This window comes from Drosophila montana, unplaced genomic scaffold, assembly GCF_035044405.1.
Source record: "Drosophila montana isolate Dmon_TW-CO22-7 unplaced genomic scaffold, ASM3504440v1 contig_2581_1, whole genome shotgun sequence".
Taxonomy (NCBI): domain Eukaryota; kingdom Metazoa; phylum Arthropoda; class Insecta; order Diptera; family Drosophilidae; genus Drosophila; species Drosophila montana.
Genome location: NW_026997444.1, coordinates 52,256 through 67,522, shown reverse-complemented (window position 1 = coordinate 67,522; position 15,267 = coordinate 52,256). Strand labels below are relative to the sequence as shown.

The window sequence follows — 15,267 nt, the reverse complement described above, 5'->3', positions numbered from 1 at the left end:
CAGCATCCATCCTCAGCCCATTTCCATTTCCAACCAACCCCAACGTGCGTCCGTATATCTGCGCTCTGCTTTAATGAATGGGGTTGGGGGTTTGGAGAGGGGGATTGAGGTTGGGGGAGGGGGAGGATGCTGTGCTGCCTGCTTCTGCTTTTCTACTTAATGTTGAAGTACTTCTATTTGATTTATGGCTGACTTGAGTTGAAGAGCCTGGACATTTGAGGTGAGGGTAGCATATGATGGCGCCTAGAAGTGGGGATTGCATAATCGAGCGGACGACCATCAAATGTATTCTGCTGTGTGAGGCGATAAATTTGACAATTTGGCGTTCACAACTCTTAGAACGCCTAACTTTAACCTTAATCAAATTCAATTCACGTTGGTTTTTAGAGTAAAATCCCATTGCAAGTAAATTAAAGCTCTTATTCTGAAACCGAACAAACTATAGGTAAAATCTTGTTAGCAAACCTGATTTATTTTATTAATTCTCCTCTTTCAAATCGTAGTCTTATTTTGAATAAAACCTACGTATATATATATTGTCAATAGTCTGTGTTTAAATAAAACTCTTGGCCATGTTTTACAGACTGACAGACTTGTGATCAAAAACTCAGCTGGAAAGCTGAAATTTTTTGTTGAAGTTATCTTTGTAGATGATGAGGGGAAAAATCGGGGAAAACAGTTATATTAAATACTTTTGCTTTCCATAAAAACGACTGCTCTTGCTTTCAATGATAACTTTTCAAATTCATTGGAGAGGCAGCAAAAAACTTGGACCTCGGACTAAGATATTAATTTAAAGGCTGATTCAAAGCAGAAACCATTTTTTATTTATATGAACGAAGATTTGAGCCGATATCTGGGCTGATGGATATGGAAGCTTAAATCTGGGCATTGATTCCGTGAATTGAACACGATAATTTTAGATCCGCAGCTTTTATCTACAAATATTTTTATTTAAAGCAATAGTAACATAGTCTACTATGTGTATGTATAAAATATATAGTATTATAATAGGCATTATTAGCCAAGGTACTATTGCTTTATTTTTGGATTAATGGTTTCTGTTAAATGAACCAAAACTTCTATGGCTATTAATACAGCATCAATCTTTTAGGATATGTATAATGTAAACATAAAACTCCGCGTAAAATAGTTTGTATAGCGAGATAAGTATGTCCCAGATCACGCAAAACAAATTAACCCAACTATAAATAGAATAGAAACAGTCAAGAGTAGGATTCATATTTAATATGTATTTATTGTATTGATTCTTTTGTTCACGTAACAAATTTTTCAGAGTCCTGAAACATGTAACTTTCCGCTCTTCCGTCTGAGTTAAAAATTTCAACGATTATCTCAGATGCGCGCACGAGAGTCCATTTGGCAACAACAAAGTTGAACCTCTAGCACGCGCACATAATTAAACCCAAAAGTGATAAAAATATTGGACAATTAAGCAGAAGTCTGCAGAAGGCGACCCGTTACAAGGTGCACAGTTTGGTTTAGAAACAAAATCGAAAGTACTTAATAAATGCTACAGGTAGTTACAACTTATTCGACTAGGCACGTGTTACTGCCCCATGTTCGAGGGCAGACTGAGCAGCGTGCTCTGTCCACTGGGCAAATAGGCAACTCCACGTGACCTCGATAGCTGGTAGGCAATGTCCTCGGCAGCTTCAATACGACGCAGCTCCACCAGACCATCGCCTGCCTCACCAAACGACTTGGCCAGTAGACCGGCAGCTTCGGCATCACCCTCAGCTGAAATAATGGAAGCCAACTTTTGTTGCTCGGCCTTCTCCACAACGAAGCGCGCCTTCTCTGCCTCCTGCTGGGCAACCTGTTTCATTTCGACAGCCAGTGTGAATTCTCGGCCAAAGGTCAAGTGTGTCAGCGAGATATCATCCAAAATGAAACCGAATTGCTTTGCGCGTAGAGTGAGCTCCTGAGACACGCGCTGAGAGACCATCTGCAGATAATAAAAGAGAGGTTAAGCTTTTGACATACATTTAGGCACAACTCTAATTTGTTGCTGACCTCACGCTGTGTAATCAGCTCTCCGGCATCGAATTGGGCGACAACAGCCTTTAGCACCTCAGGCGCGATAGAAGGCAACACACGCTCATCATAATCCTGACCAAGAATCGTGTAGATCTTTGGCAGCTCATCCGGTATGGGACGGTACAAGATACGCAATGTGATATTGACATTCTGTAAATCTTTGCTGCCGGTAATCACGGGCACGTTCCGGGGCTGAGAACGAATGTCAAAGATAATAGGACGCTGCACCCAGGGAATGAAGAAGTGTGTACCCTCGCCGACAACGTGCTCCTTGATGCCGGTAAAGCGATCAAAAATCACCGCTCGATGGCCACCTTCAACATTATATAATGCGGAGTTCACGACACCGCCCAGCAGTGCAACGCCGAGGCCCATTTGGCCAATACGATTAAAGAACTGAGCAGCCATTTTTCTTAAGAATAACAATAAAAAATTATTTAGTTTTAGAGAAGTTATAAATTCAATGTGTATATTGTGTGTTTATGTAAATGAACCGAATGCCGACTGAGTTGTGTATTTCGTCAGATTTTTAGGTTAGGACGTCATGTAAAGTCGCAAAGTGCACAGCATGTACTCTTATTAAAGTGCACAATGTACTTTTTTCGTAGCCATGTCTACGGCGAACTCCTTTTACTAACTTTTTATTTATTTGTGCGCTTACTTAAATGTTGAATTACGTTAAAATTGTACAAAATCGCTTTGCTTTATTAAAACCGCACGCAGTGAAACGACAGCTGACAGTGTTGTAAGCCACCATTAGCGGCAATGTGAGATTTATAGTGGTGAGTAATGTTAATGTTATCGATATACCGATAGTAAACTATTCCAATCAGAGCCCGGAATTTTAAATATTAACATAAAATTCAAACAATGGAGTTAAAAATGTTTTAAAAAACATTTATTGGGTCATCTCTGCGCGTCCTGCCGTTTTGGGCATCTTTTTATTAGTAGAATCCTCCAGTTCCTTTGATTTGTAGTAATGAGGTGCCACCTCCAGCAGCCATTTGCTTTCAATTTCAATAACCTGACGCATGTACTCTTTGGAGGTGAACACCAGCTCATGATATAGCACCCACCGCGGCAACTCCTCAAACAACGACGAGTTGGGATGTATCATTACAGTTTGATTGTGCTTAATTGTCTTGTAGTGGCCGCCCTTAGACAGACGTGCCACATGATAGAAGTAGCCAGCCGTGGCCGCCTTGCGCACGTTGATCGTTTCTGGCAGACAGCTGACCATGTCTATTTCGACGCGCTGCATCAGACCGACCAGCTGCTCGCGCACATCGCGGGCCCGCTTCATGGATCTATACTGTATAAAGTTCTCATAGCACCACTGGGTGCTGTAATCCGTCTCGGCCCACTGGTTGTAGACCTGAAGCAGACTGAGATGGTCACCGTGCATGTGATTGAAGTTCTTGCGAGCGGTATCAGCGTGTATAATCTTGTCCTTGGGCCGATAGAATATGGCGCTATTGACTGATAGCATGGCCGCTATGGTGACCATTTCCTCGGAGCACTTGTATCTGCAATTAAAGTAAGCCTATTAACCATTTGTGATGAAAAACAGAAACTATATGCCACAAACTTTTCGCTGGCCAGCAGCATCTTTCCCATCATTGGGTCCACGGGAAACTCCGCCATGCGACGGCCCAGCTTGGTCAATTCGCCGTGATGATTGAGCGCACCCAACGCGTAAAGCTGCTCCAGTGCCAACACTAGCGTCTCGTGCGGTGGCGGATCGAGAAAGTCAAAGTGTATTAGATCGTTAATGCCCAAAGCCTTGAGCATGAGTACCGCATTGCCGAGGTTAATGCGGCAGATTTCGGGCACTGTGTTCTCCTCCAGCTCGTGCTTGTATGCCCAGGCGGTGTACAGCCGGAAGCATTTGCCTGGAGCTGTACGGCCAGCACGTCCAGCTCGTTGATTTGCCGATGCCTTTGAAATTGGCACCACCATGAGGGATTCCATGCCGGTGCGAGAGTTAAAGTTGTTTTGCTTGGCAAAGCCCGGATCGATGACATAAATGATGTTGTCTATAGTCAGCGACGTTTCCGCAATGTTCGTGGCAAGGATCACCTTGCGTGCATTAGGCGGCGTCTGCTCAAAAATTTTGGCCTGCATGTCGCTGGGTAAATTGGCATAGACTGGAACGACAATGAGCTCGCGTATTTTGGAGCCCAAACGCTTGACGCGATCCTGCAGCACCTCCTGACACGTCTCGATCTCGTCCTGGCCCGTGAGAAAGACTAAAATATCGCCCAGCGGCTGCGTAGCGTGTATCTGCAGCACCGACACGCAGCACGCGTCAATATAGTCCGCCTCGGGCGCTTTCGTATAGAATATATCTACCGGATACCGCCTGCCGGGTATGCGAAAAATGGGAGCATCGTCAAAGAAGGCGGAGAATTTCTCTGCGTCAAGCGTAGCGCTGGAAATGAGCAGCTTCAGCTCGGGCCGAAATCGTGCTATATCCTTCACAAGGCCAAACAGAATATCCGTATGCAGCGTACGCTCGTGTGCCTCATCAATGATCATGACGCTGTATGAGCCCAAATCCGGTTCAGAGAGGAACTCACGGTGCAGCGTGCCATCTGTCATGTACTTGAGTATGGTGCGATCCGATGTGCAGTCCTCGAAGCGAATGCTGTAACCCACCTCATTGCCCAGCTTAACACCCATTTCTTCGGCCACTCGAGCTGCCACGGACATGGCAGCCACGCGGCGCGGCTGTGTGCAGCCAATCATTTTTTTATCCTTCGTAAAACCAGCGTCAACCAAGTACTGCGGCACCTGTGTGGTCTTGCCAGAACCAGTCTCTCCTTCAATGATCAGCACCTGATGCTCCTTTACGGCTGCAATAAGATCCTCCTTAAAGGGGTAAACAGGCAACGATTTGCGCGTCTCATCCAGCGTTAGACGCTTCCGTTCCTTTTCAGTAAGTTCAGCTTGTTTGGCGGTCTTCTCTCGGGTCCCGTCAAGCGTGAGGGCCTGTATGAAATCAATTTGATCATCCAGCAGCAACTCATATTCCTCCTCAGCCTTAGCGTCCTTGGCACCAAACTGGAAGCGTGCTGAGGCCAGTTGCTCAGCCTCCCATTTCTTTTGCTCCGAGTTGGGCTGCTTCTCAAATTCATCCACCTCCACGTACTCCGCTGCAACGCATAATTTTACCAGTCAGTTTTAAATATATCAAATGTAATCTAAATATTTACATCGCTCGCCCTTCTTAAGATCCTGCGGCATGTGATATCGCTGTATACGCTCCAGCTCACGCGCCTTCTCATGCTCCTTGGCTATGTTCAACAGCTGTTTCTTGTACTGGCGCTCCTCCCGCTCGCGCTTGGTTAAACTTATGGGAGAAGGAGCAAGTTAGCTATTATAGCAGCAAGAAAGCAAACACTTACACGCTCTCTTCGAAGAGATATTCGTCGTCCAGTATGTCTGCCTCCAGCTCGGCCACTTTGTCCTCCTTGCGCTTTTCCAAGTACTGTCGGCGTGATTGGACGCGCAGATGAGGCACAATCTTGTCCCGATCCTCATGTTCCAGCTTTAGGCGTTTGGTGGCCTCTTCAATCGCTTTGCGTCCGCCACTTGCCTCAACCACCTTGCGGGTTCGTTCCTCATCACGCTGCTTTAGGCGAGTGGCAAACTCATCTCGCTCTCGTAGATCCTTAATACGCGACTCCTCTTCGCTGTCTGGCTCCTCCGCGCTGCTACTGCTGCTGCTGGCCGTCCGTTTACGACTTTTACTCGACATGTTTCCGAAATTATTAAATTACAAGGCAGAACAACAATAGAGCTCGCCGGTTGCCTGAAGCTAGTACGCTGCTCACAATGCTTCAATATGTAAACAAGTCTGTTATCGCTGCTTGTTTTGCTAGCTATACGGAGCTCACAGCCATTTAAATAATGAAGCATTTTATCTGTTATATCAATTCTTATCTATCCAGAATGGTATACAGCAAAATAATCTAAAGCCAATTTAAACTTTATTAAATTTTAACAAAATGTTAATCATTTTTATAGCGCTGTTAGTAATTAGTAGAGATTATTAATCGTTATCCGACATTTGCTATCGATATACATCGATATTTTCACTATAACTTACAAATCGATTACATTTTGCCCGCCGCTAGCAGCCCTAGTTCTCAAAATCGCAACTTATAATTAAACGTTTGCTTTTTGGTACACAAATCATATTTAGAGCATGTCGCGCCAATTAAGCTTTTGTCCTCAGCAAGAATATGAACTCATTGAATACCCTGGCCGAGTGGTCAACACGGACCGCATGTTGTCTACTCTGGGCGGCATTGTCAACATATCAAAGGTAACAAACTTAAGAAATTATACAAAAAAGAAACAACGCTGACTATCCACAATGCAGGTTCTGGGGGATGAGAAGAAACGATTGGAGCTGCGTTTTCATCCGGATAATCCATACAACAAGCCCACCTTTGGTGACTGCACGGACAAATCGGGGATTCTGCTGTCGGTGACCGTGCGACGACATAAACGCGACAAGTCGCGCCCGCCGCAGCATTTTGTCCGGGTACTGGGCCATTGCAGCCGCAGCTTCTCATTTGAATGTAAGATGTGGATAAAGGGTTCTTGATTGGAGCGATAACCAGAATCTGCTGCTTACAGCGCTTTGTGACTTTCAGTATCTGCCCCTTTGGCATATGCCCAAAAGTGATGATGCCACCGCCGCAGCAGAGCTAATATATGCCTTGGATCAAGTGCAGCCACGCGATGTGACCGACTTGGACTATTTCAAGTGAGTAATTTGCTATATCATTTAGAAAATGTTGCAATGCCTTTGCTCTGCAGACGCCCACAGGCGCAGTTGCTTTGCCTGCCGGAGCTGTTCGCACGTGTTGACATTGTGCACGGGGGACACTATCGAATCGATGGAACTGGAGATGGTCAGCATGAGGTGCTGGGCGTATCGGCCAAGTCCACCTATGACAATCACGATGTCGTCTCATTCAATATGCAGGACACATTTCCCACCCAGCCAGATGCGCAAATACTCAAGCGCCTCAGGGTGAAATACGTCTCGGACGACCAATTCGCCCGGGTCAAGAAGCTGTTCGATGATATTCCCATCTGGACACGCATTGCGTTGCTGTACGAATCGGGCGTAACCAATGAGAAGCTTAAATGCATCATACCATCGCTGGCCTTTTACTTTAGCAATGGACCCTGGCGAACATTGTACGTGCGCTATGGCTACGATCCCCGCAAGGACTTTAAAAGTCGACACTATCAAACATTTGACTTTCGCCTACGGTTCGGCTCGGGCGTGTCCGAGTTTGTCTACTCGCGGAAGTCTGCTAAACAGAAGAGATCATCCTCGGCGGCCAGCGAGGAGATGAAAAGTGAATTGGTGCAAAACATCGATTATCCCTATTTTGATGAACACAAGCTGCCACGTTCCAGGCAATGCATGCTGCGCTATTGCGATGTGCGCCTGCCAAAGATACAGGAAATGCTGGAAAAGATTCCCACACCACTGACTGGCGCTGTTTGCAATGAACGCACCGGCTGGTTGCCACCCAGCTTTGACGCACAGGTGCGTCAAATCGTCTGCGCCACCATTAGCGATCTGCTGCGTAACCATTATCGCAAAGAACATCTGACCGCAGAGGTGGAGGCTGTGCCCCAGACCGAAGGTGACGCAGACGCAGAGGAGGAGGAATATTACATCGAAGACGAGGAGACTCAAGAGGAGGACATGGACCTGGATGAAACGCCGGCCAGCGAAAACCTCGTCGATAAAAACATTGAACAGTTGCTCAACAATATCACAAGCTAATCCGATTAAATGCACGATCTCTTATAATAAGCGAAACTAAATTCGTTTTAGCTGTGATCACTCTTTTATAAGATTTTTGAATAGTTTTGGAATTGCAAAAGTTAACAAGTTAACTGTGCCACAAGCTGATCTATAGAACATATTTTAAAGTGGACTATCTTCACAAACTAGGGAACTGATTAAAACTCTTGTCAATCATCAAAGACAATTTCTTTGCCAGTGGGTGTTCCTATCAATCTTCAAATAATACGCACAAGGTTATAATGCAGCTTAGACTCGGATCTTCCTTTGGGTAAATGTGTATATATTATTGAGAAGATTGAGTCCATGGGCAGGCTACGTCCTTTTTGCAATATATGAAAACATAGTAGGCGAGCCGATTTGATTTTTCTATTTAATTGATTGAAATTTTCCAGCATATTAATATTTTTGTATTGTCAGCGTCAGCTTTTAATAAATTTATTCGTAAATGTAACTATTGCAAAAAAAAGAAGGTTTTTCAATTAATAATTTTCAGAAATTTCTGTTAGTATATATTTCAAGAATCTTACCGAAAATCGGCGTTAACATTTGATTTCTTTTCCCCACTCCCTTGGTAATCAAGAGACAAAATGGAAGTAGTTGAAGGGACTAAGAGTGCGGTAAAAGTTGGCTCCAAGGCAAAGAATGTCGCTTTAAGGGACTTAATACATTGTGCGACAGTTTGGAACCGAATGAATTTTGAGGAAAAGGAAAAGTATCGCAATATGAACAGTTGCAATAAATCAGTCGGTTCTATGCAGGTTTCCGAAGAAGATGATGCCGACGATACAATTTTTGGCCCATGTTGTCCGGAAAAGCCTTCCTGCTCGAGTAGTCTGAAGTCAAGGTGCACGACACGCAGGACCAAGCACAACATCTGCCAGCCTCGCAAACGAAAGAGGTGCTTCAGTGTCAAGCGCAAAAAGTGGGTGAAACCGGGTCCGATCACGAACAACGCATATTTGAATTTCCTTCGCACCGTTCGACGCAGATACTGCGGCCTGATGCCCAAGCAGCTGGTTATTCTGGCTGCCTATGAATGGAGGTGTCTGAGCGATAACAAGAAACTGCGCTATCGTCGCCAGGTAGGGCTCCATGCCTATCATGCCTTCGCACCTTGCTAATAACCGAATCTCTCTCTCTCTCTCTTTCAATAGGCCTGCCAGGTCAGTGCCAGTCAGCGCCACCAAAGGCTATGTGCCCGCAATACGAATGGATAACTATCTCTGGAAGGAACCAATCTGTGAGCTGCATTTTCGAGTTCTCATTTCATTTGCTTCTCGTTTAGAATCATAAATACAATAATGCAATGCACCCAGTATCCATTTAATATATCTTTTATAATGCATTCGACCTGGAAATGCCCTTCAGCATAAATCACAGTTTCTTTAATTCGAGTAAGTTGCGGAAATAGCAAAGATTACATCCGACATTCCAGAATTAAGAGGTTGATTGTTTGAGACAAATTGATTTCAACAATAATTTTAATTGGAGTTTCTCCTAAAAGCTGCATTTACCCCGTCTGTAGCTTATCAATTTAAATACAATCATTCTTACATTTTAAATATTCGCATGAATCCTGCTCGTGTGGTTAGATCAGAATACCTCCATAGCAAGACTCGGCTTGTAGTGTGATGCGTCTTTTAGGATATATGCCTAAGATGTGGCTTTAAATATATACTTTATATAATTGTAGATGCCTGTTTTTGTCTCTCACATACTGAACTTCAATTTAATTGCAATCTATTCCATTTTAAGATTCAAAGGCAACAGTTGGTGTATTTTGTTGTTGCTCTTTTATTGGCATTGAGAATTGGTAAATAAAGCTCCGCTCAAGCGAGAGCTGGCAATAATTATGCATCTATTATTGTTGCAGATGCCGCGCATCTCAGAAGATATTTTATTTTTGTACGTGAGCTAAACGTAAGACAAGTGCGGATTATATATAAGCTTGAAGCGGAAACTGTTTAGATTTGTAAATGCTGTGTTTGCAGACGCAGTGCAGCGACTTAGGGCTTGCATCTGTCGAGGAAGCGTGGATAAAGACAGACGTCGCGGATGTGATAGCGGTTGAGCAACCAGCAGAGGAAGCGTTCCAGACCCAGGCCGTAGCCGCCGTGGGGCATTGTGCCGTAGACGCGCTGATCTGTGTACCAGTAGTAGGGCTTGGGGTCGATGCCCTCGCGCTCGTAGCCCTTCATCAGCTCGGCGCTGTCGTAGATCCTCATGGAACCGCCAACGATTTCACCCACAGTCGGCAGCAGCACATCAACGCTCTCGGTAAGGCGCTGATCGTCCTTGCAGCGCGACATGTAAAACGATTTGATTTCGGCCGGAAATTTAATCAACATAATCGGCTCATTGATCGTGTCAGTCATTTTGCGCTCGGGCGCCTCCGGTATATCCTCGCCGAATTCATAGAATGTGCCGTCTTCCTTGGGTACGTTGTTCTCCTTGAGCCATTTGATGGCGTCTGCGTATGGCATGCGCCTAAATGGCTTCTTCGGTGGCTTAAAATCAGGATTGAGCTCCTTGACGAGGTAACCCCAAGGCGACTTCAAAACGCGATCAACCACATCACAGACCAAGTCCTCGAGGCGGTCCAACAAATCCTCAAATGTGATGAACGGAGACTCGGCCTCAATGTGAGTGTACTCCGCCAAATGGCGACGTGTGCGGCTCTGCTCAGCCCGGTAGCTTTGTGCAATGGCAAACACATCGCCCAGAGCCGGCAGGCATGTCTCCAGATAGAGCTGAGAGCTCTGCGTGAGGTAGGCCTCTTCGCCAAAGTACTGCATCTTGAACAGCGTGGAGCCGCCCTCAACCTGAGTCTGCACTAGCGTTGGCGGCGTCACCTCGTTGTAGCCGCGCTCAAAGTAATGGGCACGGAATGCCTGCATCACAACGGAGCGCATCTTGAGCACCTTGGACGTGTTCTCGCCGCGTATCATGATGTGCCTGTTGTCCAACTGCACGTCGGGATGCGCCTCCTCGTTGAGTATTGCATCCGCGCCGCCCGGTGGCGCCAAGCCAATTAGCTCCCAATAATCTACATTCAGCTCGTGTCCGCCCGGCGCTGTTTTGCCCTCAGGCACCAGCCGCAGAGTGCCATAGAGCAGCACAGTGCTCTCCGTGCTGAGCATCAGCGCCTCGTACGTCTGGCACAGCAGATCGTTGAGGACGCATTGTAAAAATCCGGTGCCGTCGCGCAAGGTGATAAACATCAAGGATTTGCCCTGTCGGCGCAAACGATGAACCCAGCCGTAGATTTTGACACGATTGTTGCGCTGCTCGGTGCCCTCGACGATGCGAATTCTCTTCGCAACTGGCAAGCTGGGATCCTCGCTGATCTTCACTTTGCGAGCATCTTCCAGATTCTGTTGCCGCTTCTCCGCATCCCCGGCCTCGCGCTGCTCCTTATCCGCATTCTTGTGGCCCTCGCGTACGAAGAGCTTTTGGATTTTCTTTAGCTGCGATTTGGCTGCCGGCTCGAAGACTTCGCTGGCGTTCGGGTCCTTGCTGTCCACATAGATGGTGGGGAAAGGCTCTTTGCCGGCATGACGCATCGCCTGCAAAATGGTTTTATATGGCTTGGTTTCGCTGCCATCGCCCGAATCGTCGCTTCCACGCTTTTCCGATGTGAAAAGCGCACCTGCGAAAATTGAGCGTCAAATTATCCATTTACACAAAAATTAACACTCACTTCGACAAGTAACTTCCACATACACATATAATGGCAACGTGGACAGCCACAGATGCCGCATTGCTGAATATTAATCGTAAAGTATGTATGAATGATAACTTACTCATTGTTAGCTCGGAAAGCTGCTTTGTAGGCATTTTCTCAAATTAACTAATATATTTTAATGCAACTGCTTTTAACTTCTCGGCCTGCCTGATTAACAAATGCAAACAAATTGCATCAGCTTAAGACGGAAAAGAAGAAAGGGAAATATTCGATTACTGGGAATTTATTTTTAACAGCGAGGCATAAAATTTTCCCTAATGTTCGCATGGGCTGTTATTCACCGCGCGCATAAATCACGTTTCAAGAAAAACAGCAAGCCAAGCAGAAAATATCAAATAAATAATAAATTGATGGATAATTTAATTTACTTAATTAAAATAACCACCAAATGCAGCAATGTAAAATCGTATTAACAGCGGCAAATCACTCCTGGACAGCCCTGTATCGCTCATTTGAATATATCGATATATTAAGATCTATCGATGAATAAATTTTTTACTGAGAAGAGGTAAACACATCAGAGTAATTACAATATTTGCAATGCCCACGGAAAACAAGTAAGGCTTAATAATTTGAAGTCTTCGCAGAGTAGTATCATTTACGGAACATTTTCCAACAAGCATCAAGATTTTTCCCAAGTCGGTGGTGTGCGAGGAGAGCACTCTACGTGGTGACATCACCTTTTCCGCTGGCTGCGTCGTGCATCCCAGTGCAACAGTCATTGCCGAGGCTGGACCCATTATAATTGGCGAAAATTGCATAGTAGAGGAGTATGCAACCATAGCACATCGACTACCAGACGGCGCCAGCTGGGATGCCAACAATATTCTTAGCATTGGAAGCCACAACGTCTTTGAAGTTGGCTGCACCGTGGAGGCTTCACGAATTGGCGACAAAAATGTGTTCGAGAGTAAATGTTTTGTTGGCAAAGGAGTGACCGTGTCCAGCGGCTGTGTAATTGGAGCTGGCATTCGAATGTACACTGCCCAAGTACTTCCAGAAAATACCATTGTGTATGGGCAGCAAGCCCTGCAGCGCGAGGCCATTGAGAAGCAGGGCTCGCAAACCCTACAGATCGACTTTTTACGGAAGGTTTTGCCCAATTATCATCACCTGCGCAAGCCCAACTACGATCCAAAGAAGGCACGCAGCGTTGTATAGATTTAAAATGTATTGTATAGGCTAGTGTATTAGTTAATTTCTAAAGCTGAGGCATTAAAGCCATTCATCTCTTTCTCAAACGTTTCTATTGTATGATCGCACAGCGCCTCCAGGTCCTCAAGTCCCCGCTTTAGCAAGTCAATAGCGCGCTCGCGATGTGACTGTATGCGGAAATGCAGCTTTTGCTCCGTAGGATGTGGTATCGTATAACCGCAAAAGTCGACCTCCGGGTAGCGAGCTATAATTGTTTTTAACGCATTTCCAAGCGTGTGTCCCTCGTTTATGAAAACGAATGTGCGCGAACCGTCTCCATTTTTTTCATCGCCTGCAAGCTAAGGCACACACTTTATTTATTGTCCAAAAGTTTTTGGTGTAATCATTTTTTACCTCTGCCAATGCGCCCATTGTGCTGAAAATTGAATAATTACCCAAAACAAATGTAACTATTGTTTTTATCAAAAACGTGCAGAGCGCTTATCGGTTGCTTTGCAACCCTATGTTATCGAATTTTCGATAATTTGTTATTTGCGATGTCTTGCAACACTCGTGTTCTTGCACACCCAGCGAGAACACGCTTGAAACTGAATTAGTGCGAATTTATAAACGTAGTATTGTTGTTAATTTATAATTAGTGCAATCGTTATTTAGAGCGCAACAACAATACGATAGTCAATTTCTAGTGTAATTCAACGCTTTTCACAAAAGTTACCAAATCAAACAGCAACAGCATAAGCATATTGCAATAAGTAAAGTGCCGCGATTGTGTATGTGTTGTGTGCGTGTGTTTGGAACCGAAAAAAGTCTTATACAGCAGAAAAGGCGGCAAAAGAAACAACAAAAATAACACTGCACATGATATGCAAAGCAAGGCGGCAAAAAAAATTGCAACTACAAACATAATTATTTGTGCAATGCATTTAACGTGAACGTCGGCATCGTCTTGTTGCTCAAAAAAAATCACTGACATTACGAATGAGCACAAAACTTTTTGCAGCATTTCGTTTTGTGCGTCAATGCAGACAGGAATAAAGAAAGAAACGGCGAAAATAATCTGCAACGATCCAACAAAAACAACACAGAAACAGAAACGGCAAATGAAATACAGGTTTGTGCAAAAGCAGCAAAAAAAAAAACCAAATCAGCTTATTGTACATAGTATGTACTTTAATATATTTTATTGGTAATTTATAAACCATAAAGGTGTCATTTTTTATGAATTTCTTTTTGTTGTGACTACCACGCCTCCCCGCTTATGTGTAAGTAACGCTTTGTATATATGTGTACATACACACACTATATCAAATTATGCAAATTCATGCAGCAGTTGCGCTGCCGACGCCAGGCGTGCGCAAAGGCGGAAGCGTATGCTAGAAGACCAGTTCGCTGCCAGCGCTCAGCTCTGTTATTCTTTTTATTTGCTGTTATTTCAATACATATGTACGTATCAATGTACATATGTAAATGCATATGTGTATATATATATATATATACATATACATTATTACGTTAGTAGTTGCTAGGCCGCTTGTTCTTCACCCTACCCTGCCTTTGCGTAAATTTTTTATTTTTACATGTTCTGCCAGAAAACGTTGCCTTGCGGCTCATTTGTTTGGTGGTGGAAGCGGCGTCGTCATCGTCGCTCACATCTGTTGTTTGTTAAAGCAGCCTGTCTCTGGCTGCCCGCCCGCCGCCAGTCTCTTTGGTGGTGGTGACTAACGCAAAACCGTGTTCCGTTATCTCAAAACGTTTCTCACGTCCCGGTGTCCAATCCAGATCCACACCCACACATTTTAAGCGTGTGTTGTAATAGCAGAGTTTTTAATGAGAGTATGTGTGCTTGTATGTGTCATTGGCTGCTTTTATGGCGTTTGGCGCCGTTTCATGTTTCACTCAATGCTATGCGTTCCCCTTACATATTTGCAATTTGGTCTAGTCTACGTTTCGTTTTCTATTCGTTCCCCCCATTATGTTGTTCACCCTTTTGCATTTTTCGAAGTGCATTTGCATTCATATATTACATACATACATACATGTGCATATTGACGTAAGATTGCCTGTGTATGTCTAATACTACAGCTGACATATTCCTGTACAAAGGCACATGTTTAGATCATAGGAAAATTTATCCAACTTAATTGATAGTGAAAGGATCTCAGCATTTCCAGGTGCCAAACAATTTTAAGGCTAGGCGAAGGATTTATAAAACATAATTATAATAATAATTCAAATATTTGATTTCGCAACTAAGCGAAGGGTATTAATTTAACATTAACATATTTGTGTCTGGCCGGCTATCAGGCTTTCTGGCAGCGTCGGCGGCTGGCCGTCAAGGGAACAACGCCGACCGCGGCAGACCATGAAAACTAAAAACCCTGTTGGACGTCAACACAGACAAGGCTCAGACCACGGCAACATCCTGTACAGCAGCCACGAACAAAAAATACACATAAAGCAAAAG

General features: G+C 44.6%; 8 protein-coding genes across 10 annotated transcripts in view; 4 read left to right on the top strand and 4 right to left on the bottom strand.

The window, feature by feature from the left end:
- Positions 1-1,233: 1,233 nt before the first annotated feature.
- l(2)37Cc (prohibitin l(2)37Cc) lies at positions 1,234-2,557 on the bottom strand. The gene is made up of 2 exons (XM_064683011.1): positions 2,038-2,557; positions 1,234-1,969 (listed from the first exon to the last, which is right to left on the bottom strand). Exons 1-2 carry the CDS (start codon positions 2,467-2,469, stop codon positions 1,571-1,573), a joined length of 831 nt encoding a protein of 276 aa, XP_064539081.1. The 5' UTR covers positions 2,470-2,557; the 3' UTR covers positions 1,234-1,570.
- A 380-nt stretch (positions 2,558-2,937) lies between these two features.
- Positions 2,938-5,909, bottom strand: l(2)37Cb (lethal (2) 37Cb). Its single transcript, XM_064683007.1, has 4 exons — positions 5,469-5,909; positions 5,277-5,413; positions 3,650-5,216; positions 2,938-3,587 (listed from the first exon to the last, which is right to left on the bottom strand). The coding sequence occupies exons 1-4, from the start codon at positions 5,819-5,821 to the stop codon at positions 2,960-2,962; spliced, it is 2,685 nt and encodes an 894-aa protein (XP_064539077.1). The 5' UTR covers positions 5,822-5,909; the 3' UTR covers positions 2,938-2,959.
- Positions 5,910-6,229: 320 nt separating this feature from the next.
- l(2)37Cd (general transcription factor IIIC subunit l(2)37Cd) lies at positions 6,230-7,920 on the top strand. Its single transcript, XM_064683010.1, has 4 exons — positions 6,230-6,391; positions 6,449-6,650; positions 6,709-6,838; positions 6,892-7,920. Exons 1-4 carry the CDS (start codon positions 6,272-6,274, stop codon positions 7,877-7,879), a joined length of 1,440 nt encoding a protein of 479 aa, XP_064539080.1. The 5' UTR covers positions 6,230-6,271; the 3' UTR covers positions 7,880-7,920.
- A 550-nt stretch (positions 7,921-8,470) lies between these two features.
- On the top strand, positions 8,471-9,221 carry LOC135428881 (uncharacterized). The gene is made up of 2 exons (XM_064683012.1): positions 8,471-8,985; positions 9,058-9,221. Exons 1-2 carry the CDS (start codon positions 8,491-8,493, stop codon positions 9,118-9,120), a joined length of 558 nt encoding a protein of 185 aa, XP_064539082.1. The 5' UTR covers positions 8,471-8,490; the 3' UTR covers positions 9,121-9,221.
- Positions 9,222-9,764: 543 nt separating this feature from the next.
- Positions 9,765-11,863, bottom strand: AsnRS (asparagine--tRNA ligase). 2 transcript variants are annotated; one of them, XM_064683009.1, is made up of 2 exons: positions 11,707-11,863; positions 9,765-11,552 (listed from the first exon to the last, which is right to left on the bottom strand). In XM_064683009.1, exons 1-2 carry the CDS (start codon positions 11,738-11,740, stop codon positions 9,910-9,912), a joined length of 1,677 nt encoding a protein of 558 aa, XP_064539079.1. In that variant the 5' UTR covers positions 11,741-11,863; the 3' UTR covers positions 9,765-9,909. The 2 variants fall into 2 exon arrangements, with proteins under 2 accessions (XP_064539079.1, XP_064539078.1); XM_064683008.1 differs by lacking the exon at positions 11,707-11,863 and adding an exon at positions 11,604-11,679.
- A 174-nt stretch (positions 11,864-12,037) lies between these two features.
- On the top strand, positions 12,038-12,889 carry DCTN6-p27 (dynactin subunit 6). Its single transcript, XM_064683013.1, has 2 exons — positions 12,038-12,205; positions 12,269-12,889. The coding sequence occupies exons 1-2, from the start codon at positions 12,189-12,191 to the stop codon at positions 12,807-12,809; spliced, it is 558 nt and encodes a 185-aa protein (XP_064539083.1). The 5' UTR covers positions 12,038-12,188; the 3' UTR covers positions 12,810-12,889.
- Positions 12,802-13,352, bottom strand: l(2)37Cg (RNA polymerases I and III subunit AC2 l(2)37Cg). The gene is made up of 2 exons (XM_064683014.1): positions 13,197-13,352; positions 12,802-13,141 (listed from the first exon to the last, which is right to left on the bottom strand). Exons 1-2 carry the CDS (start codon positions 13,212-13,214, stop codon positions 12,839-12,841), a joined length of 321 nt encoding a protein of 106 aa, XP_064539084.1. The 5' UTR covers positions 13,215-13,352; the 3' UTR covers positions 12,802-12,838.
- A 19-nt stretch (positions 13,353-13,371) lies between these two features.
- The window catches only part of brat (brain tumor), a 35,286-nt gene continuing 33,390 nt past the window's right edge, over positions 13,372-15,267 (top strand). For both annotated transcript variants that reach the window (XM_064683005.1, XM_064683001.1), the window contains exon 1: positions 13,372-13,914. The gene's annotated coding sequence lies outside the window, so the exon portion shown is untranslated. The remainder of the gene's footprint in view (positions 13,915-15,267) is intronic.